Source organism: Pan paniscus, chromosome 16, assembly GCF_029289425.2.
Source record: "Pan paniscus chromosome 16, NHGRI_mPanPan1-v2.0_pri, whole genome shotgun sequence".
NCBI classification, from domain to species: Eukaryota; Metazoa; Chordata; class Mammalia; order Primates; family Hominidae; genus Pan; species Pan paniscus.
In genome coordinates this window covers 23,485,317-23,510,836 of record NC_073265.2, presented here as the reverse complement: position 1 = coordinate 23,510,836, position 25,520 = coordinate 23,485,317, and the positions used below count along the sequence as shown (strand labels likewise).

General features: G+C 48.4%; 2 protein-coding genes across 9 annotated transcripts in view; one reads left to right on the top strand and one right to left on the bottom strand.

Annotated features, from left to right (window-relative positions):
• The window catches only part of LOC134728421 (golgin subfamily A member 8B-like), a 58,553-nt gene that overhangs the window by 3,616 nt on the left and 29,417 nt on the right, over positions 1 to 25,520 (top strand). Inside the window, exon 3 of one of the 8 annotated variants that reach the window (XM_063597059.1) lies at positions 5,232 to 5,321. The exons of the other annotated variants lie outside the window; for them this stretch is intronic. The gene's annotated coding sequence lies outside the window, so the exon portion shown is untranslated. The remainder of the gene's footprint in view (positions 1 to 5,231; positions 5,322 to 25,520) is intronic. 8 annotated transcript variants of the gene reach the window in all.
• LOC134729171 (amyloid-beta A4 precursor protein-binding family A member 2-like) lies at positions 18,680 to 24,799 on the bottom strand. The gene has a single exon (XM_063597100.1). It carries the CDS (start codon positions 24,307 to 24,309, stop codon positions 23,341 to 23,343), a length of 969 nt encoding a protein of 322 aa, XP_063453170.1. The 5' UTR covers positions 24,310 to 24,799; the 3' UTR covers positions 18,680 to 23,340.

The window sequence follows — 25,520 nt, the reverse complement described above, 5'->3', positions numbered from 1 at the left end:
ACCCCCTTGGCATCAGCCACCCCCAGATGCCCACCTGGCCAGCCCCTCACTTATTGCCGGTTCCCTGACAGCCCTACATAAATTAGCGTTACTTCCCCTTCTCTTGTTAACCTTGCTTTGTGTTTCTCCTTAGTACTCAACATTCAGTGTGTTATTTATATACTTGTTTGTTTATTGTCAGTCTCTTACCACTCAATTGTAAAAGACTTTGTTCACCTCTGGATCCCCAGTAGCTAGAAAAGTGCCTGGCACACAGCAGAGCCTTAGTGCTGTTGTTGGATGAGTGAGTGAATGAAACACGGGAGCAGTAGTCTCCTTGCAGCACATGTCCTGCTCCCTGTGCCTCCTTTTCCCGAGTCCCAGAGCTGGAACCCAGCTGTGTTCACCTTTGGATCCTCCTAGAATGTAGCACAGACCCTTACTCAGTGGGCAGTCAGGAAAGAGCTGCAGAGTTGTACTGTGCAACGTCGGTTTCACATAGGCCAGAGGAGAACGTGTTTGGGAAGGTAACCAGCCCAAAGAATGAGCTTTCTTACTGTGCACTGAGATTCCTTTTTGGATTTTCAGTTGTTTGGGTTCTCTGCACCCAGGTGGTCCCTGCTGCCAAAGTCAGCGCTGCGTCTCCCTGCAGTCACCTCGGATGTGGATGCACTTTGGAAGGAGGCACCCCCATGCCCAGATTCCCTTCCCGCTCCATCTGGATCTTTCCAAACTTGTCCTGTACCTAATGTCAGACTCTGTCCCAGGGCTCTCAGCCACTCTGCTTTCCCTTCCAGAAGCCTCCTCCTGCCTGACTCTCTCCTGCCTGTGTCCTGGCCTGGTTGGAGAAGATGCTTTGGTTTTATGAGAAAGGGACTGGGAGGTGGGAAAAGAGGATGGGATTTGGAGTAACAGGAGCTCAGTTCCAGCCTGGCCCTGCCACTGATCCCTGGGGCCCAGGACCAGTCTTCTGGCTTGAGAGTCTTTCTCAGCATCTGCAACGCGCTCATGAGGCCTCTGGCCTGTGGTTGTTTTGAGGCACAGACGAGATGCGATATTGAACTGATGCGAGGTATTTTATGACAGCAAGAGCTCCATGGTGTGGCTTCTCTTGTCCTGGGAGTTTTAAGGGTCAGGTTTGTGAGTTACAGCTACGGCCTAGTGAGAGAATGCAGAGGCGGCCTGTCATAAACTCTAAAGGGCTGTTTTAATGTAAGGTGGTGCATCTGTTGTTTTGTGTTTCAAGGATCAAAATTAAGAGAAAAAATACGTGGTTGAGGTACCTGCATTGAGTGACTGTGAAAATATTTTCATCTCTAGTTGTCTGGAAACGGAAACACTCCAACATTTAAAGATGGTTTTGATGGCAAAACCACTGGAATGAAACACACATCATCGGGCAATTCTGTGTGTTGAGTTCCATCCCTCTTTGTTTATCATTTTAAATAATTTCCCGACAAATCCAGAAGGCAGGTCTTGTCTTAACTTTGCAACGAGGAGGCTGGGGACAGGTAGCTGAGCTGTGGGTTGCCTAAGAGCACTCGGCTGTGATGGGGCAGTGCTGGCCTTTGAGTCTGAACTGGAGAGAGTGTGAGGTCCGTGTTTTCTCCCTGTCTCCTGCTGGGGCCCATTTTGTATCAGATTTGTTTTTAACACGGTGGGCATGACTAGGACTCATGACCACTGGTGGGCACGTAAAGGTGCTAATTTTCAACACAATCCGAGAGACTGATGGCTGGCATCGGAGAGTTGTGGAAATGCCACAGATGACGTGGGCCCTATACAGCGATGGGAAAAGGGTCTGGGAGCTTGCCCTCCAGGAAGGTGGCTGACATGGTTGCTGGGACACTAAGGTGTTTTCCATTTTGCACTTGAAGCCAACATGGATTCTTAGCACTTCTTGTCCCTAGAATCAACTGTGCAGAGAGACGCTTGGTCGTGAAACTCTCAGGCAAAGACAGTTCTGAGGAAACTCTTATTAGTAAATAGTGAGTCGGAGAACACTATTGACATTTAGGATTTTCAGTTGAGATATATATGTACTGTCATGCGTCACATGACATTGTTTTGGTTAATGATAGCATATATGACAGAGGTCCCATAAGAATATCATGGGGCTCAAAAATTCCTATTGCCTAGTGACATTGTTGTAAAGTTGTAGTGCAGTTACTTTATTTTAAAAAAATATATAAAATATTTAAAAAATAAAAATATATTTTTTAAAAATGTAGCCTAGGTATACAATGTCTATAAAGTCTGCACTAGTGTACGGACTGACTCACCCGAGCAACTTCCATTCATGGAAGGTCCATTCATGGAAAGTGCCCTAGACAGGGGCACCATGTTTTATCTTTTATAGCATATTTTAACTTTGTGCCTTTTCTATGTTTAGATACACACCTTCAGCACAGTAACATGCTGCCTAGGTTTGCAGCCTAGGAGCAGTAGGCTGTACCCTATAACCTAGTGTGTTGTAGTAGTTTTGTATAACGTATGTTCTATGATGTTCTCACAATGATGAAATTGCCTAATGATAAATTTCTCAGAATACATCCCTGTCATTAAGTGACGCATGAGTGTGTGATATATATATATATATATATATATGCCTGTCGTTAAGTGACACATGAGTGTGTGTGTGTGAGAGAGAGAGAGATATATATATATATAATTTTTTTTCATTTGGTTGGTTTGGCATTCCTGGAATTGATTCTCCAGCAAGGCAGCTCTAAATATGAATTCCTCTGAACTGTTGTATGTGTTGTTAATTTAATAAACAAGTATCGTTTATGGTTTCCCGCAGTTGGTTTGATTATCAACTGTCTTGGAAAAATCCATTGTTTCAAAAATAGTAAAGCCACTAGTTGAGTAACCGCATGCATTTAGGGATGATGGATTTCTCAGGTCTCTCTGGAAGCAAGTGTGTGCATTGTGCAATTAAAACACAGTTTCTGTTTCTCAGTCTTGGTGTAATAAGTGAGCCATGTGCTCTAGCATCTGTCTGGATTATCTGGAGCTGGTGGCAGCTGTCACGGGTGTGGTGCAGTGGGGCCAGGCGTGTGTTAGGAACTGGAAGCTCTGGGAATCCGGGCTCTGCCTCCACGTGTGAGCCAGCTGTAGAGCGTCACTGCTCAGAGTTTGCCTTGACTCATCCCGAGAAGGGCACGTGGAGGTCTGTGTCCCATTCCTCACCAGCCACTGAGTTACTATGGATGGAGGAGATGAGATGTGTGCAACTGTTCTGCTACAGTAAAGCACTCGGTCAGTGCAGTCACCAGGGTTAGGATGTGTGAGTGTTTTACCAACCTGCCTGCTGGGTTTCAGACACCTGGCACTACCTCCAGCCTCTAACTGATTCTGGCTAGTACGCGTGAAAGCTGTCAGCTGAGTGATGAATGGGCCGATTTTGGCCACAGGTCCCTGCACTTCCCACCTGGCCTGACTGCTAGATTCTGAGCCCCTGAGGCAGGACTGAGTGGGTCACATTGATGGCTGATTGTCTCGGGAATGGCATTGGGTGAAATCGAGGTTTTCCTGACCCACAGCTCCTACTAGAAGTGCCTTTCTTTTGTGCATGTATTGTGAAGATTCTGCCTGTGAACTTTCTCTACCCTTTGAGTCCTAAGGTTCAGGTACCTGGAGAGGAGCGTGTCATCGTTTTGCAGGTTGGATGTGCGGTTGTTGGGGAAGACGTCTTTGTGCTGTGTTGGGTTGGAAGCTTTGAGAGCAGAAGCCCCTCCAGACCAAGAACTCCTGATTGTGTCTTTCCCTTGGGCTTTCCCAGTTTTCAGCTTCTAAATTAATTGCATTTTATTAAGTAATGGTTTTCTTCTTGATCACAGGCGTGCCTGTGCTTAATCAGCACTGAGGACTGGTGCTACTTCAGTTGATTTGATACACCTAGAGGCAGCCTCATCTCCAACTTGTCTTGACTTCATTTGGGGAGCTGCCGTGGGGGACCCCGGACTGGCAGCATTCCCACTCCTCACTTTGGCAACCCCGGCCTAACTCCTTGTATGTGTTGCTCCTTTTATCCGTCACATAGGGTGGCTTAATCTAATAGTGGAAACAAAGGGGTGCGGGACACTAACCTGGTAGGTCTCACCTTGCCCGTCATTCACCTCTCAGTCCTTTGACACTCAGGGACTCTGCAGTGGTACAACCGGGAGCAGGTACCCTTCACTTTTCTTACCCCCGAGTCCCTTTGCCTGGAGCACTGTCCATTTATCCACCCATGCACTCAGTAGGTATTTTCCAAGCAGCTACTATATTCCAGCTTTCTTGTTCCCAGTTTAGAGCTGGGTGGGATCAGGAGGGAGGGCATGGAAGGGGTTGCTGGAGAATGTGCAATGGCATCAGAGCCCCATTCTGGCTCTGGGTCCAAGGCCCTCCTAGAGAGGCACAGTCTGGAAGATGTGAGAGCCCCACGGTAGGTTGGGGTGGATCATGGACCCCATCCTAGAAGAGTGGGTGGGTTTGCCCCTTCAGAGCCCAGGCCAGAAGAGCCCTCTAGGCAGAAGGGCCAGCCTGGAGTGTGGCACCCTGGGCATAGGGAGGGCCCAGTTTTTGGCAGCAGGATTATGTAATTTGTGTAGGTCAGAGCTGGAGATGGGGGTTGGGGGGAATTCCTGACCATTAGGGGCTTGGTAGCCCTGGAGAGCCCTTGCTGTGGGTTGGGAGCAAAGTAGATGGGCCAATAACAACACATATTTTACCAAGCGAATTCTAGGAGAGTGATTTCTGCAGCTGGCTTCCCTAGTGGACAGTTCAGAGCATGGGAGGAAGACGCGGTCAGGGGCGTGTTGAGGGGTGCATCCAGAGGCGAGGGGAGGGTGTGGGGAGGTATGAGCAGAAGATGTGACATGGGGTGGGAAGGGATGCAGTGAGGACGCAGGAGGGTGGCGGGGGCAGGTGTCTGGCCGAGGCACTGCCAGCATCACGAGGAGGCTCTGGAGCCCACTCCCCACTGGGTTCTGTAGGAGGTGGCAGCTGATGCCAAGTCCCAGCCTTGCTAGTGCAGACGTTTTATTTTACCCTTCTTTTTTTTTTTTTTTTTTTTAACAAGGATTTACAGGATTTGTAGATTAAATTGCCCCTGTTCTCCAAGAAGCAGTGGGAACAGCAGCGCTGCAGGGTGATGGGCTGCAGAGGCCTCTGCAGCAGGGTGGGGTCTGGGGAGACATTCGGGTGCCTCCTGTCCACGGCCTCGATAGGCCAGGGCGCCTGCAGCTTGGGCCCTCTTCCCCTTTCAGGTTGAGGGAGCTGTTCATCCTCTGGGGGCTGCTGGGCAAGAAACATTTCTTACCTGATAATGTGAAGCGTCAGAGGTCCCTGTTTTATGGGTAAGTTGCTGTATGTTTTGGAGCTGCAGGCAGTCTGTTTTTCTCACTAGCATGGTGTGGAGGTGGGGGACAGTATTCCCTCCCGTGAGGCCCACGTCCACTTCATTATCCCTGTCTGCTAGGACTGCGCTGGATGCTGACTGAGGCTGCCTTTGTTACTTCCATGCACTGTAACTGGAAAGGCCTGCTGCTTGTTAGGCTCCTTAGAAATCTGATTTGAAGGCTGGGCACGGTGGTTCATGCTGTAATCCCAGCACTTTGTGAGGCTGAGGAGGGAGGATCGCTTAAGTCCAGGAGTTTGAGATCTCACCTCTACAAAAAAATAGAAAAATTAGCCAGATGTGGTGGCTCACGGGTGTGGTCCTAGCTACTTGGGAGGCTGAGGTGGGAGGATCGCTTAAGCCCAGGAGGTTGAGGCTGCAGTGAGTTGTGAGGGTGCCACTGCCCTCCCCTGGGTGACAGAGCGAGAACTTCTCTCTCTCAAAAAAAAAAAAAAAGAAGTCTGATTTGAAGGAGAGAAAGCTCTATTTGATGTGGGGGTTGGGGGTGGAGAGCACCTCTGCGATTAGACCTTTGTATCATCTTGATGATTTTAATCAGACATCTAATATTATGCTGTAGTTCATGTCAACTGATTTCCCAAACCTGAATTTCAGAGACTTCCCATGACACACCGGGCAGTGGGAGTGGGGATGGTGAGAGACTGTTAGTTATTCCAGGAAGAGAGGCCTTTTCTGATTGTCCTGCTCACCAGCACACTGAGGGGCTGGGCCGGTGACCTGAGGGGCTGGGGAGTAGAGCCCTGGCTTATTTATGTGCAGTTGTTCCTTTTGAACATGTCTTGTTTTGCTGGTGATTTGGCAAATAGGTTGAAACCAAGCCCTCCCCCAGTTCCTCCACCACCTAGGACTCCACAGGTGCCTGGGAGTCCGATGGCTGGCAGGCTGCCTTTTGAAGCTTGGCCTAGTGTCCCGCAGCTGCTGGTTGTCCTGGGAATCCAAGGAAAAGCTGCTGAATTCTGTGGCCCCAGGAGGATTTTTGTCCTCCTTTTGCAGAGCAGTAGGTGGATTTGCTCTGTTGAGCTGGAAGGAAGAATTTTTAGAATTCCTCTGGCTGAAAAAGTTAAAATGGAACCATCTACATCAATTCCCCACAATTGGACTTTAAAGCAAGTTTTCAGAAAAACAGACTCGATTATTTTCTATGTGTGGAAGCACATTCCTTGGGAACTTCTGGTGAATTTTTTTTTTTTTGGATACGGAGTCTCACTCTGTCACCCAGGCTGGAGTGCAGTGGCACAATCTCGGCTTACTGTAAGCTCCACCTCCTGGGTTCACGCCATTCTCCTTCCTCAGCCTCCCGAGTAGCTGGGACTACAGGCGCCCGCCACCACTCCCAGCTAACTTTTGTATTTTTAGTACAGACGGGGTTTCACCGTGTTAGCCAGGATGGTCTTGATCTCCTGATCTCATGATCTGCCTGCTTCAGCCTCCCAAAGTGCTGTGATTACAGGCGTGAGCCACCGTGCCCGGCCTAACTTCTGGTGAATTTTAAAGTGCTTGTCTATTTTGTTTTATTCTCCAATACTGAGAAGTCTTTAACAACTAGAGGCTGCTTGGGTAGGTCAAGGTTTGAGGGGCAGCGCTCCCCACCAGAGCTAATCATTAAATAGATCTACCATCTGTAGTTTTTGTTTTGCATTTTGAGATGGAGGTGTTGCTATGTTGTCTCTAGGCTGGACTTGAACTCCTGGGCTCAGGCAATCCTCCTGCCTCGGTCTCCTGAGTAGCTGGGACTACAGGTACATGCCACTGTACCTGGCTTGATGTCTCTGTTTTAAAAAATTTTGCCTTCTCGCAATTATCTTGTATCTCTGGAGAAGAAAGGTGCCATTTTTCTGGCAGTGGAATTTGGAGTTGAGAAGGACCCTGGCTCCATCAGCGGGGCTGGCACCTAACATATGATAGATATATAACATAGATCTTGAGATCCTTTAAATATCTGTTTCTGATTATGAAATTCAAATGTACTAATTATAAAGATTAGAACTTTACAGAAATGCATCATGTAGAATAGAAAATGAAAGCTTCCCCCTAACTTCACCACTGCCCCATTCAGTGCCCACAAAGATAATCATTGTTCACAGTTTGGTGGCGATTCCTCCCATTTTCTTTTCTGTCTGTGGACATATTTTACTTGTCTTTTAAATACATACATATTTTAAAAGTATTTTTCAACAAAGTGGGATCCTATTGTAAATAAGATTTGCAGTTCGATCCGCTCACCAGCTGTGTGTCTTAGAGATGGTCCCTTGTCCTTTGCGCAAGCAGCGTTATTCTGACGCTTGCATAATATGTGACTGTTTACTTATTGAACTTTTGGGTTGTTCCGTTTTTCACACTCACGGAGAATGCTGACAGGTGGAGTCTCGTACATTAAACCCTTGCATCTGCATGAGGTTGTTTTCGTAGCATAGATTCCTAGAAGTGGACTTGCTGGGCTGAATGGTTTGGGCATTCAGAGTGTCAACAGATATTGCCAAATTGCTCTCTTGACAGGTGGTGACCATTCTAAATGATGCTAGTGTGTGGGGCAGCGGTGTCCCCACTGACACTCTCTGGACATCGACACTCTCTGGACATGATCAGTCTTTGTGTTTCATTCAGTCATGTGGGTGTAAAGTGATAGCTTATTTCATTTTGTATTTGTAAAAATTGTGAATGACAACAAACTGCTCCTCCTGTGCTTACTACTAATTTGAATTTCTCTAATTCTCTTTTTCATCCTTGCCTGTTTTTCTCTTGATTTGTGTAGCTTTTCCTTGTTGATTTATAGGTGTTCTTGGTACACAGGGTTATTCCTCATTTTCTATATATATTGCGGATATTTTCTCTCAGATGCCACTTGTCCTTTGAATTTGTTTAAAGACATCTCTGGCAATGTAAAAATTTGGAATTTTTACATTGTTAAAACTATCAAGCTTGCTTTAATTACTCCTTAATTTTGTATCTTACTTAGAGAATGGGTTTATGTACCCTAATGTGTATAACCACCCTCCTGCATATTCTGCTAATACTTGATAGTCTCGATTTTTTTACATTTACATCTCTTCTTTGATCTAAAATGTATTTTAGATACAGTGTGATTTGGGGATGTAGCTTTTTTTTTTATAGGATTCCAACCTAATTTCCTAGTCAGCCACTTTGACCTCTCTGTTTTGGCAGGTTTGTCATGGGTTAAGTAGCTGCTGTGTTCTGAGTGTTTCTCCTGTGTTTCTGGATTCTCCATTCTAATTTACTGCTTTATTCTTGTGCCACTATCTACCGTGTAAGTTACGGTGGCTTTTGGTAAGACTTAGTTATCTTAAAGGGCCATTACCTCTTCATTCCTCTTCTTTTTTCATTTTCCGCCAACCTTTCCTCCTATATTCCTTTGAATAGATAAGCTTTATTTTATTTAATTTATTTTTTGAGACTGTCTTACTTTGTCACCCAGGCTGGATTGCAGCGGTGCAAACACGGCTCATTGCAGCGTTGACTTCCTGGTCTCAAGTGATCCTCCCACCTCAGCCTCCCAATTAGCAGGGTCCACCACGCCTGGCTAATTTTTGTGTTTTTTGTAGAGGTGGGGTTTTCCAAGTTTCCCAGGCTGGTCTTGAACTGCTGAGCTTAAGTGATCCTCTTGCCTTGGCCTCCCAAAGTTCTGGGATTACAGGCATGAGCCACCCTACCCGGCCGCTAGATAAACTTTAGAATAAACTAAATTCATCCCATATTCTGATTGGGATTTTGATTAAGGTTGCTCTGTGAGTTTTATGGTGGGGGTTGGGGGTGGGGAGAGGAGAGAGCTTTTGTATTTTCTTCTCATCCAGATTTTGATTTATGTAAAAAGTCCTTTGCCTCCATCACTGGAGCTTCATTGCTTTATTCATGCATGTTTGTGCATCTCTCACTTGTGCTGCTGTTGTCACTGGGATCATCCCCTCCTCTTGCCTTGTTTTCTAGCTGATCATGGCTGGTCTGTAGAAAAGTTGTTGCCTTTTAAATTTGTGGACTGCCTGCCCACCTTGCTTCAGTCTCTCTGTTGATGTAAATGGTTTGTCATTCTTCCTCTTGTATTTTTTTATTGGAGAATCATTTGCCATTGTCGACCTTTCTTTTTTGTTACTTATGCCTTTTGTTATGGGGTCCATTGTGGAGGGGTATTTGATACTAGTTCACTCTGTGATCCCTGGGGCCCTCCTCAGGAGGGCCTTTCTGCTTCATGGTCAGTGGGTTGGCTCTTTGACTGGGGGTCCCTGTAGCTCAGCAGTCCCCAGGACAGCCGCTGTGTCACAGAGTGGAAGCAGGCCGGTGGACAGTTTAAGTGAGTTTTTTTCCCTGTGTGGCTGGGCAAGCTGGAGGAGAGGGGTCTTAGGGAGTGGTTTCTCCAGGCAAGGGCAGTGGTCTGGAGGGGGCTGTCACATGGGTGCTCACCCATGGGGGCCTTAGAGGATGTGGCTTTCTCTGCTGCTTGGCCTCAGGCAGGGGGCTCAGAGGGTCTCCTCAGGTGCTATCAGTGGCTGTGGTGGTGGCAATGTCTGGGACCCATGCCAGCAAGCTGGCGCCACTGGTAGCCTCTGCTGCTTCCTCCAAACGTGAGGACCCCCAGGCAATGGTGGTGGCCCCCTGGGTGCACAGGCAGATGAGGGGGTAGGGAGAAGAGGGTAGGGTACAGCCCTGGTTCTCAAAGCAGGTGGTGGGGCCAGCATGTGTGACTCAGTGGCCAAAGGGTCCATGGAGGTGGACCAAACTGGTTGAGGGGAGCCCCCACCCTGACCATGCCAGGAGATGCTGCCCGTGCCACCAAATTTCCACTGGGACCCATGGCCCCAGTAGAGTCCCTGGAATCTGTGAAGCTCAGGGTCATCCTCAGTTGTTCCCTGTCATTTATGTTCTAGCCTTGACCTTGGAGTGTCCGCCCTGCAGGAGCTGCCAGTTGCTGTGAGTTCCTCGTGCTTCCTTGTGACAAGTGGTAGGGAGTGGCTACTGCTAGGTTAGATTTTGTTATTTTGCACATCATCGACTTTTTACACTAGTTTCCATCATTTTCATGTAGTCTTTGTTCAGGGTGTTAACAGCTATCAATACCAGCTAACAATGTATTTGTGGTGATGGACATCATTTTCTCATCTTATGAGATAAACCAGCCAACCTAGTGCCTTTTGCATGAAGGTAATGATGCTCGGGGACTTGGGACTGATGGGTGGTGGGTGTTGCCAGGATTTCAGCCTCTTCCAACAGAAGCTGCAGGGTGGCGTGATGTGGCCCCATGTTGCCCTGTGGTGGTAGGGCAGGGGAGTGGCGCCCACAGGCATGGGGGTGGTCAGCTTTCCAGGAAGGTGATCCAGGCCCAGGAAGGTCTGAAGTGTGATGGAGGGGAGAGGGAGAGGAGAGGGAGCCTACCGGGAGGCGTGGGTCCAAGGCCTGGGTGTTTGTTAGTTTGTCGTCATCCCATCTGCTAGGCATCCATTCTCTGTTGTGGTCCCCAAATGCCCCATTTCTGGCTTCATTCAGACGCAGTTCCTCTGCTCAGTGGAAGTGGAAGAGGTGGAACTGTTGTCTGTGCTGTCTTCAGAGCCGGTGGAGGCGGAGCTCGGCCAGCGTGTCACTGCCTAGTGGAAGAGCAACTAGCAAGAGAACCCGCTCTTCCCTGTGGCTCCTAGACACCTTGGTTGGAGGGTTGGCCAGGAGCAGGAGCAGGAAGAGCACTGTGGACAGAGCTGGCTCCTGGGACATGGGAGGCCTGTTGAATGCCTGCAGAATCAGCATGAGAGAGAGAGAGAGAGCGAGAGTGAGAGAGAGCGCGCACAAGCGCACGAGCGCGAGCGTACACAAGGCCAAGTAGCAGGCGTGGCAGAGGGGAGATTCCAACCCCCTCCTGACTCTGGGGCCTATGAACTTAACCATCCAGTGGCAGGGCCTCTCAGCTGGAAATCAGTCACATGCTTCCCAGAAGGTATTTTTATGAGTCAATATACTTGACTTTGGGAATTGGCTATAAAGAGAAAATTTAGTACAGGATTAAAGAAGTGTGTACTGGATTAATCTGGCAACCTCTTTTCTTTTTGAGACAGGATCTCACTATGTTGCTCAGACTGGAGTGCAGTGGTGTGATCTTGGCTCACTGCAGCCTTGACCACTTGAGCTCAAGTGATCCTCTCACCTCAGCCTCCAGAGTAGCTGGGATCACAGGCACGTGCCTCCATATCCAGCTGATTTATAAATTTTTCCTAGAGATGGGGTTTCACCATGTTGCCCAGGCTGATCTCGAACTCCTCTGCCTCCCAAAGTTGGCAACTTCTGAATGTGCTGCTCAGAGCTGCCTGTTTGCAAATGAACCAGGAATATGTTTTATACGTGAGGTTAATTTCATGTAGATAGAACACTGCTATAGGAGGCGGGGTGGGGTGATGTCACAGAGCACTGGACAGATAATCAGGACGTCCCCTCGTCGCAGTCAAGCTGACCTCTTTTGGGGCTGTCGCCAGCTCAGTGGTGTCCACCTGCTGTCTGCAGTCTGAGAATCGGGGTGTCCTAAGCTCTCTCCAGCTCTGAAATCTTTAACTGTCTACTGGGTGTATTTGTCTGGAACCTTGCCTCCTGTCCCTGTGGTTCTGCATGTTGCCGGGTGTTTCTCAGGGACACCTGACTTTCCTGAGGGTCCCCAGCCCTGGTGGGAGAAGAGGTTGTGTGACGTCTGACACCCGGGAATTGGTGGGTCTCCATTATCTGAGGAGGGTGTACTTCCCAGGTTAGCTGGGCATGAGTTCAGTTTCAATCGTATCCTTCCTTCCAGTTTGGGATGGGTTCTGAAATTTGTATTGCAAGTGATGAAAAAGGGGTAAGTGGCTTTTCATCTCAGTGGGGTTAGCTTTGTCGTGGACCCCTGAGCTGAGAGATGGCATGATTAGAAGTCCAGTGCCTCCACCCATGCAGTCTTCTTGAGGACTTACTTGTATCATTGTGTGTTGCTTGAAAACGAGCAATCTGTACGGTAACTTTTAGGATTCTTGGTGTGGGCGGGTTGAATATCTGCCCGTGTGCCTCATTTCCTGGGTATCACTGAGGAATGGCTCTTTGATTTCAATTTTAAACCCTTATCTTGCCACAGTCAGTCTTTTATATAGAGCAGAGTGCTGGAGATGGGCTGCAATGACAATGTTCCTAATGGGATGGGTTTTATTTCGAGTGAGTGGACTGTGACAACTTTTAGGTACCTTCATGTGACTCTTCTCACAATAGCTGATTTTCTTCTCGTTTAATGGAAAATTAGTAGCTGAAGCCTGTTTCACGTCTCTGCCCCCGTGGTGGCCTGGGCAGACACTGGCTCATCTCCCAGAGCAAATGTCAGACAGACCAGCCACAGCCCAAGGAAGTGGGGGCAAAGGGGGCGCCCCAGTGTGATCTCGAGGGCCCATGTGGTTTTGTATGGAGGGCAGAGTTGTTGTGCTGTTGGCTTTTCAGCAGGAGCCAGGCAGAGCAGCTGTCCATGGGCTGCCCTGTTGGCCAGGGATGTTGACCAGGATGTGGAAGGAATCAGGCAGTTGCCCCCGGCGGGATGGTCATTGCGGTGTCTCTGCACCTAAGTGATTTGTTTTCACAGACATCAGTGCTCAGTATTGATCAACCTCAGGATCATCAATGCTTGGAAAGGGTAGAGCTTGTGTCCCATCAGAGATGTGACTCCGAATCTGTGGGTACTCTCCCCAGGCTGACTCATAAAATGAATGGGCACCTGAGCCACTCCGTGTGATGCTGAAAACCGGGAGCACTCGGGTGACGCCTTCAGCCATGAAGTCTGCCTTTCCTCAGGGGAGTGGCCGCCAATGGTGTGTTTTCTATTTGAAGCAACTCTAAAGGGTCCCACCCAAGTTTCAGAAAGAAACTCAGGTTCTTGACATATGCAGGGGGAACCCTTTCATTTCTAAAATCTGTTAAAATTTTTACTATTGCTGAAAATATCCTCTTACGCATTTGCAGTGATACCTCCATCCTCACTGCAATGACCCGTGAGTGCAGGCCTGTGCCCGTGACCTGGCTGGACCCTGGGGTTTTCCTGCGCCGCTGGCCCTGAGCTGTTTGTGCGATCAACAGGGCAGCCCTCTGGGTCTGGATAAGAGGTTCTGCGTGCTCCTTACAGTTCAAAGCAGGCTTGGGCCATCTTCCCTGCCTGCTGCCTTGTCCTCCAGTAGTAAGTCAAGCCCCTGTCACTCCCTGATGAAGCCACTCCACTGAGATTGTTGATTTTACACTGAGGCTTCTCTTTGGGATACCCCAGGCTCGTGGTTACCCGATGGAGGAAAAATTCTGGGAGAATCGGCTGGTGAGATGCCTGACACCGCTCTCCTGGCATCTGACATCAAGGATATCTTAATTTTCTTAGTTTTTAAAAATTGTGGTAAATACACAAAAGATGAAATTTACCATCTGAAATACTTCTAAGTGTATGATTCTGTGGCATTAAATACACTCACAGTGTTGTGCCACCATCACCACCATCCATCTCCAGAACTTTCTTCATCTTGCAATCTGAAACTCTGTGTCCACTAACTCCCCTTTCCGCCTCCCCCAGCCCCTGGCAGCCACCATTCTACTTTCTGTCTCTGAATTTGACGACTCCAGGTGCCACATGTGAGTGAAATCATACAATCATTTGTCTTTTTCCAACTGCCTTCTTTCACTTAGCGTGACGTTCTCAAGGCCCACCTGTGTTGTAGCGTGCGTCAGAACTTCCTTCCTTCTTAGGGCTAACTACTGTCCCCATTGTATGGGTAGGCCACACTTTGTTTGCCATTCATCCCTCAGACATCGAGAATATCTCACATAGTAGAAAGAGTCAAAGAATCCAATGAGGGCTTCATCTTGGCCACTCATGCTCTCTGTAGCTCCACCCTCTGCAAGGGTTGGGTGGACAGCCCGAAGCTACCTGCTTATCCTGCATTGAGCAGATGGGCCTGGTGCTGGGCGCAGAGGATGCAAACTGGAGCAGGAGCCAGTTCCTGCCCTCAAAGTGCACAGCAACATGCACTCCAGCCTGGGCAACAAGAGAGAAACTCCATCTCAGAAAAAAAAAAAAAGAAAGAAAGAAAGAAAGAAAGAAAGAAAGAAAGAAACGGGAGCTGGGGAGAGGGGGCCTGGAGACGGGAGTCCCACGTGGCCCTGCCCTCCGTACCTGGCTGAGCAACGCTTTCCAGTTCTTTTCCAGGGTTGTGGATGAGACCCCACTGCCTGCGAAGAGAGGCCCTGATAAACCAACTCTTGCTTTGTTAAAGAGGGGACACCTTATCAATGATTCACGTTTCCTTCATTTTAAGCATGAAGAAATTAATCCAAGGGCCGGGCGCGGTGGCTCACGCCTGTATTCTCAGCACTTTGGGAGGCCGAGGCGGGTGGATCACCTGAGGTCAGGAGTTCGAGACCAGCCTGGCCAACATGGGGAAACCCTGTCTCTACAAAAATACAAAAATTAGCCAGGCGTGGTGGTGGACGCCTGTAATCCCCGCTACTAGGGAGGCTGAGGCCACAGAATTGCTTGAACCTGGGAGGCGGAGGTTGCAGTGAGCCAAGATCACACCATTGCACTCCAGCCTGGGCGACAAGAGTGAGACTCTGTCTCAAAAAAAAAGAAAGAAAGAAAGAAAAAAAAGAAATTGATCTAAGAGGCTGACCTGGCAGCTGGAAATTCTTCCTCCCCACAGCACCTTTTGGGGACTGGAGCTAAACTCAGCCACCTTCTCCATAGCCCCTGCCACCCACCCGGCTCTCACCTGAACCATGGGCACAGGCCATCCTGCTCCCAGTTTTCCAGCCCCTTAATTCATCCCTCAAGGCCACAAGGAAGCAAGGAAGACGTTTCTTAACCACAAATGTGCCGTGTGTTTGCGCCAAGCCCTGTCTTGGCTCCCGTCACCTACAGGGTGGAGTCCAGACTCCGTGGCATGACACAGGAAGTCCTCCCACATCTGGTCTCTGCCCATCTCTCTGCCTTCTTCCCATAATTTAGCCTTGCCAGCTCAAAGCTGGCCCCAAAGACCTCACACCCTTTTCCTTGGAACTTCTCATCTCTCCCTACACGCTTGCAAAAGTCCCCGCAGAAAAAATCTTGTAAAACAATCAAGATTCACATACCTTCTATTTGGTCAGTGCAGAGACACAGATCTTTGTTCCGAAATTTGCATTTAAATGCAAAGCTTCAGAGCCTGAAAACATCTAAAATTATACCCAGGACTGACAACTGGCCTAGGCTCAATGTCTTTGGAATTTGCTCTACTAAATTTGCTACCGTTTGAATGTGTTCCCTCCAAAATTCAGGTGTTTCTAATGTGAATATGATGCAAAAAGTGAAAACTTTATACATCTTTACAGCAGCCTAGAAGTACAGATGAAGCAATCCTTTTTTTTTTTTTTTTTTTTTAAGAATCTACAGTTACTACAACTAACTGAAAAAGTGGGAAATCTGGAGACCAACACATAGAAGAAGAAAAATGGCAGTCAAAGACTCACTCTCCAAATTGGACATTTATTTAAACCAGGGTTTCTCAGCCTCAGCGATGTGTATATACTGGGCCAGACAGTTTGTGGAGGGTTCTCCTGTGTGTTGTAGGACGTTTAGTAACATCCCCTCTACCCAAGAAATGCCAATGGCACCTCCCATCGTGACCAGTCGTGACAACCAAAAATGTCTCCAGATTATTTCCAAACATCCCATGGGGGGCAAAAATCTCCTTCAGTTGAAAATTACTGTGTAAACTAGAGCTACATCCTAGATCTTAGAAAAAGATGTAAGCTTCCCAAGTCAGCCCTGCATACCATTGGTACGGAAATGAAATAAGAGCCTAGAAGGAAACAAACAAAACTATAATCTTATTTAATATAAAAGTAAAAATGCAAAAATAAAACACTACCATATGCATTCTAACAGTGTTTATTATAGGAATACAAGGATGATTCAAAATTAGGAAAATTTCATCAGGTAATTCACAGATTGTATTTCTACATAGAATTGAAGGCACAATCATGAAAAACAAAGTAGCTCTATATGCATTAAGTCCATGATCTATTCTGTGAAAAACACAGGTTGCGGGTGTCTTACAGAAGGAAAACTGAACACTGAACACGTATTTCTCCCATCTGCTCTTTTTCCTGAGGCTCCATGGGAATTACATTGAAGAATAAACATTGTATAAACACACACAATTACAAAAAAAAAGGAATGGGGTTACCAAGAGAAGAGAATTCACCTCCAATAGACAATGACAGTAAATGGGAAATGGTTAATTAATGAAGCAAAGCAAACAAAGGTGGAGGTTAGGGGGATACCGATAACAAGGAGGCTAATTTGTCCCACAGTACCCTGCAGAGGCACTAGACTCAGACACCAGGTACCCCGGAGAGTGGGACTGATAGGCAAGACTGAAAACAGATGAACCAAAAGCCTACATACAGAACACATTTTCCAGGCCCTGAAACACATTGTTCTCCCACATTTCCTTAAGCAGAACCCCAGCAAACATGTATCTACCTCAGGCAAGAGAACGTAGATTTCACCTCCAGAGGAATGGAGTAGTTCCTGCCATCATTTATGATTGCACAAAGAGGTAAGATAGAGGGGTGGGGATAACAATTGGGAATCAGCATAAATTCCCCCTAAAAACCCTTTCCCCTAAAAGCTATCAGTTGACAAGTCTTGGCCTGAAAGAACTCCCAAACTTCTTTTTTATTTATTTATTTATTTATTTATTTATTTATTTTTGAGACAATGTCTCCCTCTTTCTCCCAGACTGGAATGCAGTGGCATGATCATAGCTCACTGCAGCCTCAACCTCCTGGGCTCAAGCAATCCTCCCAGTGGCTCAGCCTCCTGAGTAGCTGGGACTACAGGCGGGCACCACCACATCCGGCTAATTTTTATTTTTTCTAGAGATGGGGGTCTCACTGTGTTGCCCAGGCTAGTCTTGAGCTCCTGGGCTCAAGTGATCCTCCCACCTCAGCCTCCCAAAGCACTGAGATTATAGATGTGAGCTACCACACCCAGCCTCCCAATCAGTCTTCTAGTCCTTCTCTCAAATATGAATGAACAAAAGGGGGCATTTTAAAAAAGATGACAAATGATGAGCAACATAGAATAGATATTTTGGGAAAGGCTTTTGAAAGAAAAATAAGACCAAAATAAACTAAGAAAAAAATTATTACAGAAAAAAGACATGCTAGGGAGAGGACAAAAGAGTATCAAAATAGCTCCTTAAAGACACTTGTGAATATATTACATCTATAAAACAAAACATAAAATATGAATAAGGAGTAATCAGAGAAGAAAAAGTTCTCAGAACTCAGGCTTCATCTTTGGAGTTGGTCCCCAATGAGCCACAACTGCTGTCATTCAGGTCCTCGGAAGGGCCCATTCCACAGTGAATCAAGGTTGGCTCCGAGACTTACTTTAACCTATAGAATGTGGTAGAAATGAAACTGGGCCTGTTCTAGGTCTAAGCCTTAAGAACATCTGACAGCTTGCACTTTTGTCTTCTGGAAGCCAAAAAGAAGAACTGACTATCCTCTTGGAGAAAGAGAAGCTACATGAAGAGGGCCAAGAGTATGAGATGCTATGTAGAAAGGCCGCATGAAGAAACACCAAGGCAGCAGACCTGTGGGTGAAGAAGCCGTCTCAGACGTTCCACTGCAGCCGAGCATCCAGACGACCAGTCCCTGATACTGTCTAACTGCACAGTGAGAGCTGCCAAATGAGACCAGCAGAAAAACTGTCCAGCTAGCCCATTAACCCATACAATAGTGAGAGAGAGACAAATTTGCTGTTTTATGCCGTTAAGTTTTGGGATAATTGGTTAAGCAACAATAAATAGCCAAAACAAAACTTAAAGTTATGACTAGCCAAATAAAATTTCCCAAAAGCTTGTATACACATGGTCACAGCAGCAGAATTCATATTAATCAAAAGGTAGAAACAACTCAAATGTCCCTCAGTGGATGAATGGATAAATAAAACTTAATATAGCCCTTCAGCTGCAGTGAGCCGAGATCACACCACTGCACTCCAGCCTGGGCCACGAGTGAAACTCCATCTCAAAAAGTAAAAATGAAAATAAAAACATAGCCATTCAGTGGAATATCATTCAGCCACAAAAATGAACAAAGTACTGACACGTGCTACAACAGGGATGAACCCTGAAAACATTATGTTGGTGAAATAAGCCAGACACTAAAGGGCACATATTGTCTGATCCCGTCTTTATGGAATATCCGGAATAGGCAAATCCAAAGTGAGAAAAAAAAAACAGATTTTTCATTGTGGGGGCTGGGGGGAGAGGGAAGAATGGGGAGTGACTGCTTAATAAGTACAGGGTCTCCTCTGGGGGCAGTGAAAACGTTCTGGAACTAAATATCAGGTGGTTGCACAACATTGTACTAAATGCCACTGAATTGTACACTTTAAAATGGTAAACTTTATGTTACAAGTGTATTACTACAATTTAAAAATAATGGGAGAAGCAAGAGTAAGGAGAGCCCTCTAAGGGTCTCAAACATACTGCCCTGTGAGAGCCCCTTCACCTAAGCTCTACGGAGGTCACCCGCCAGTTTGTACTGAGCTAACCCTCCAGTGACTGACACCCAGGCAAAGTGGGAGATGACCCAGGAAGGGGCTGGGTCAACCAGGCAGCGGAGGCAGCTGCCCATCAACCACTGACACCCCCTTCTCCTGGTCACCTGCCTCACATACCAGGTGCCACTCTGGGTCCATTTGTGGGGAAGGTGGAAGCTCCGCCGCTTACAGCCCCCAGAGCTGCAGAACTAGGGAGAATTCCATTTGGTTTTGTTCAGTTCTCAAATGAGAAAATCTTCACCAACCCTTTCTAATACCATTGCTTAGGGGCCAGCATGGCTGGTTCTTCATGTTTGCTGCAAACACCTGCAATTTTTCCATCCTGCTAACTTAAAAGCAAGAAGCCCTGTGTGCATAGTTTAATGACAGCAACCTACTGGGGCTAAAAATCATTCACATGGCTCTATGGAAGGCTCAAGTCTGCAGTTCTCTCAGGAGGCTTGACCTGTGACCTCTCCTGTATTCACCCAGTGGCCTCCACACTCAGCCTCGAGCCCTGCACACATTCTGAGAAAACTAGCTTGACATCTGAAAAATGAATGTAACAATAGTGCCCAAGCCAGAAGGAAATTAAATGACCAATAGTAAGTCAGCATTAGATTTCAGTTTCCAGAGGGCATTTTCTACAGTATTTAACTTCCACTCATTCACATAGGCCAGATCTCTGTTCTCCTAATATGGGGAGTCCACAGTTCCGGTCAATAAGATTAGTCCTAATAAGAAAAAAACTGAGTTTAGTCTCGATGGAACTGCCTGAGGCTACAGACATTAAAACAAAGGCCTACAACTCATAATTTGAAAAACAAGTTTCACCAGATGATCTATAAAGAAGGTACCAATGATCCAGTTAACTTCACTAAATCTACCTGTCTACTTTTAGGAATATACACAGTAGAATATCTGGGATATTTAAAGTTGTGGAAAAGGTGAAAGGATAGCAGAAATCGCTGTTATTTGATGGTGGATTTAACGATATCTGTTTATTTGAATGACACTCACAAGGCATGCCCACAGTCACTTTACTATAAGCCACAGCCTGTAGGATCTGTGTTCCTTCCACTCCTGCCAAGGTGGGATCATGACCCATACAAGACCTAGGAGAGAAGGGGAGGCTCCCCCACTCCCACTCAGGATGTGGTTGTATTATTTACTCATGGCTCATTTTGGTCTTGAATGTCCTCCTGAAACCTCCCAGGGATGTGCCCACCCACCGCCCCACGACCACACACGCCAGGTCCGCAGGTCCACAGGCCTGAATGGGTGTAATCACAGCTCATCCCTACTGTGGCTACATCAAAATAGTTTTGATTTGGCCCAAAATGTTTTTGCTTCTTTGTGGGTGATACAGTTTGGATATTTGTCCCCACCTCAATCTCATATTGAAATGCAATCCCCAATGCTGGTGGTGGGGCCTGGTGGGAGGTAAGTGTCTGGATCATGGGGCAAATCTCTCATGAATGACTTGGGCCATCCTCTTGGTGATAGGTGAACTCTTGCTCTGAGTTCACAAGAGATCTGGCTGTTTACAAGTGTGTAGCACGCCCCCTGCACAGCCCCCTGATCAGTCAATCAATCTCTCTCTCTCTCCCCCATTCTCACCACGTGAAGTGCTAGAACAGCCTAATCCAGTGTGATTCTGGCTACATGGGTTCAGACTGGCTCAACTTAGCTTTAGAGGGTCCAAATTGGCTCGAGCCCGTTCATCATCCAAAAACCTTTTATTTCTTATTTCTTTTATTGTGGTAAGTATACATAATGTAAAATTTACCATCTTAACCATTTTTAGGTGTAGAGTTCAGTGGCATTAAGTACATTCACACTGTTGTGCCATCTTCACCACCATGCATCTCCAGAACTTTTCCATCTTCACAACTGAACCTCTGCACCCATTAAACACCAGCTCCCCACTCCCTGCTCTCTCCAGCCCCTGGCCACCCCCATTCTACTTCCTGTCTCTGTGACTCTACTGTGGGTGCCTCAGAGAAGTGGAATCACACAGTACTTGTCCTTTTGTGACTGGCTCTAGCAGGATGTCCTCAAGGTTTATCCATATTGTAGCCTGTGTCAGAATTTCCTTCCCTTTTCAGGGTGAATGAAATTCTATTGCATGTGAAATCCTTTTCTTTTGTACCGTGTTCGCTATGCCAGCAGCTCAGAAGAGCAAGAGGAGCCCTGACCTGCCACTGCTTTGTCTGTGGAGTGGGTTTTGAGGGCTGGGGAATGGCTGGATGACCCCCCTCTCTTGAAGATGAACACAAATATTTCTAAAAGTGTCTAGTATGCTATTGTTCACATACTTGGAACCCAATGAATGAATCAAGAGGGGGCAGGCAGGCTCCAGAGGCAGAATCAGAGGCCACCTGCAAGCAGGTGAGCCGAAGGACAGAGGCTGATGAGACGAGGGTAAATGAGTGATGCCGCCACACACAGCAACAGCCTCCACCCTGACGTCGCACCCGAGCAGCTCTTGGGGAGCGATGTCTCCCCACCTTAAGTCCAGCTCAGGCTCCCTGACCTGCACAGCCTGGCTGCACCCAGAGCACACCCGGCGGGCCAGCCATGGGGCAGACCCAGAAGTGAGTCAGCACCCAGTGTCTCTTAAAAGGCCCAGTGTCTCTTCAAGGCTGAGTGCGGTGGCTAACACCTGTAACCCCAGCACTTTGGGAGGCTGAGGTGGGTGGATCACCTGAGGTCAGGAGTTCTAGACCAGCCTGGCCAACATGGTGAGACCCTGTCTCTACAAAAATACGAAAATTAGCCGGGCATGATTGCGGGTACCTGTAATCCCAGCTACTCGGGAGGTTGAGACAGGAGAACTGCTTGAGCCGGGGAGGCAGAGATTGCAGTGAGCTGAGACCATGCCATTGCACTCCAGCCTGGGCAACAGAGCAAGACTCCATCTCAAAAAAAAAAAAAAAAAAAAAAAGGACCAGGACCAGACAGAAGCCTGGACCACAGGCAGCTGTTGACACTGCAGGAGCGGAACAGCTTCTATGAGCCTAGCCCAAACATCCGTCAGCTACAACAGTTTGGGCCTTGGCTTGGTCTCAGCTGGAGAGAGATGAGCTTCTCTTCTGTGAAGGTTGACTGGGGAGTTGGGGGCAGACGTGGGTGTGGCAGGTCCTGGAGGCCTCTATCAGGCCACGGGGCTCCATTTCATTCCACATCTCCTTTCTGCACATGTCTGAGTTGTGCGTAGTTTTCCTGAGCTGCTCATGGTATTATCTGACATAGGATTAGGAGTTATTCTTGGTCAGCCCCCTATTACCATAGTCCCTTGGGGTAAAATTCCCATGCCTGCCATCACCATAGGACTTCCTATGCATCCCACAGCCCCCTGTAAACACGGAATTGCTGTGCATGACAGGAACACCCCCAAAGTGAAGTCAACTGACACTTAATGTTCTTTAGAGAGAAGACGAGACATTAAAATACAAGTGCTGAAAATCCAGGAGTCAATATGATTTCCATTGCAAACCCAAGCTCTCAGTACACAGAGACACACACACACACACACACACACACACACACACACACACACACACACACACACATTCATGAATTCTCAGAAAAAAATAGTAGTTAAGGCTTTAAAAAATATGAAAGCAGTCCACATAATTGGCCAAATAGAAGTTCCTTCACCCGAGTCCAATAATCACATCTTCTTTATATACTCACAGTGAGGCTTTTTTTGGAAGGCGGCTTTTCAAATGTGTTTATTAGAATGCACGCTGACTTTGCTATAATTAAAATACAGTTATGCTGACATCCACTGCCCTCATTAGCATGCGTTTCTTCCCCGAGGTTTTGTCAAGCCTTCAAAAAATCCTTTTCCAAATAGGTATTCACAGCTGATTGCCCGTCAGGCCAAGGCCCCCCAGCTTTCAGACACCCGTCCATTGTGAAATGCACTCTGGCCCCGACCCCAGCCACCAGGCCACCCAACACTGGCCGCAGCAGTGGGTGAGCACCAGCACCCCCACGTCTTTGCCACTGCCCTGCTGGTCTGAGTACACCCCTGAGGATTGAGGGGCTCTCCCACACATACTGCCCCACCATGAGCAGACCCAGGGCGGTGGGCAAGAAATTGAACCTGTCTTCTAGGGTGGGAGGAGGGGTGTCTTCTGTGAGACACGAGTTGCCCCTCAGCCCTCAACCGGCTTTAGTCCTGAGTCTGAGCGGTGAGCTTAAGAGTGGCCGGAGCATCCACGCAACATGTCTCCCAACTGGACCAATGAAGAGCTCAGCCACCATTAGAACTGTAAGGCACCCAGCACCCCCCACCGCCTCGCTTCAGCATCTTCGAGGCCTGTACCCTGAGGTCCCTTGCTCTAGGGCCCCTCTGCTCCCTTCCCCGGGACAGCTAGAGTCCTACCTGCTCGTGAGGCCACTTCAGCCTCTCTTCTGGGGTCCTGGTCTTGGGCTTGAAGCCTCTCTGGGGGTCTCCGGGGTGCTTGGCCTCGGGAAGGAGGTTCGGCGACTTGGGCCTCGCCTCTTGCCTGCTGGGGCTGCAGCTGGCCTTGATGGGTGGGCAGGCCTCTGCAGAGTCTGCAGGCCCTGGCTCAGGCCCATGCTTGGGGCTGGCCTCACTGGTGCTGGTGATGCTGGTCATGCTCAGGCTTATCTTGATCTCTGCCACAATCTGGTCGATGTCCTCCTCCTGGTCCTCCTGGTCCTCCAGGTCCCCGTCCCCGCACCTCAGGGGGTAGGCAGAAGCGCCGGTGTTCCCGTTAGCCTCCACAGGGTAGTAGTCCTGGTAGCCCTCTTTGCTGGGACAGTAGTGACCGTCTTCTTCCTGGTCGTGGGCCTCCAGGACGGAGGACACATCCTCCGTGTTGGGCAGTTGGCCATCAGGGTAGTCCTGGCTGCCTTTAGCCCCGTGACCATGGGGGTGCAGGCCCGCCCAGGCCGTCCAGTCCACTGCATCCTGGCACCCGTCAGTGTCCATAGGATGCGCGCCGTGGGCCAGGTACTCCTCCCCGTTGCAGTCCATGCCCTCCAGGTAGCTTTCGTCCTCGGGGCAGTAGCGGATGTGGCAGGGGATGCCCTCCTCCTCCTCAGGGAGGCCCTCGTCATAGTCGTCCTCCTCAGAGGTGTTGTTCACGTAGTCGGAACTGGAGTCCCCATCGGGGCTGTGGTTGTGGCACTCCTGCTCCTTGGGCGTGGGGCTCTCTGGCCGCAGGGCGACCAGCTCCAGGCCCTCGGGCACATAGCCCTCCAAGGGCAGCTCCACGTCCTCGCTCTCGGGCTCCTGGTGGTGGGGGACAGGACCCGGCCTTGCCCTGTGGTCCAACATGCTGCTCCCCGCGCTCTCACGCTTCTGGTGGGCCATGGTAGACGCTTCCGGTGGGCCACGGTAGACTCTTCTGGTGGGGCATGGCGGGCGCTCACACAGCCATCATTCCCCAGAGGCAGCCACTGTGGGGAGGAACATTGGCAAGGACAGAGTCAGAACCCCACAAAGCCTGGCCACGTATGGGGCCACTCCACCGCCACAGCACCTCCAACCACGTTCTCCCACAGCACTGTGAAAAATGATAGCTGAAGATTTTCATTGCTGCAATCTCTTAAAAAACTGGAAACAACCTAAGTACCCATAAATAAGAGAATGTTTAAAAAAGTGACGGCAGAGTTCACGTGCTGGAAGAGTTGGTGGCGTTTTTAAAGAGGCAGGGCAACACGCACTACAGTGAGGGATTTTACAGGCCTATTTTTGAGGGAAAATGGCAAGTGAGCTACAGCAAGCACACGTGTGTAGATCCCAGTTACAGGTCCGTCAAGATGTCTAGAGAATACACACACCGCCCAGCCCATACATACACGCAAAGGCACACAGAAAGGGGAAACCCCTCAAAGGCTTGTCAGCCACGTCCTCTGGGGAGGGGAGAGGGGGAGAGAGGTGGGAGGGGAGAGAGAGGTGGGAGCAGAGGGGGCCTGGACATTTTACTTTATTAAAGATGTATGTACTGGTTGAGTGTTTCACCAAAACGCATTTAATATTCACCAGCATTATAATCAAATCCACCTGTGCACCTTTGAGGGTCTCCTCTTCTAGCTGGGGAGATGTCAGCACTGAGACAAAACAACCTGTGGGGAAGGGCAGACAGCGAAGGGAGGAAGCAGGACTTCCCCCGTGGGCTGCTGCTCTGGTCATCAGGAGAGGTGACAAACAAGCTGGTCTCCTCCAGGAAGGCAGCCACTGGAGCAGAGGAGCCAGCCTCCCACAAGATCAGGACATGAGCACGCCACAGGGCACAGCCAGAGACACCTGAGACACAGGAGGCGGTGCTGACCCAAGGGAGGGCAGGACCAGGGGATGTGCCGGCCAGGACAGCCAGGGGTGCACAGGCAGGCAGTATTAATTTGGGGAAAACTAAATCATTCAGATTCATTCAATGAGTAGTTTGCATGCAAATGTGTGTGGCGGGGGTGTGTGGTGTGTTCATGAGATACAGTGTGTGTGGTGTGTATGTGGTAAATGTGTAGTATGGTGTGGGTGTGTGGTGTTTGTGTGTGTATGGTGGCGGGGCGTCCTGGAGGGTG

Excerpts from the sequence above, each read along its gene's own strand:
- LOC134729171 (XM_063597100.1), bottom strand. The coding sequence starts at position 24,309 with ATGGCCCACCAGAAGCGTGAGAGCGCGGGGAGCAGCATGTTGGACCAC.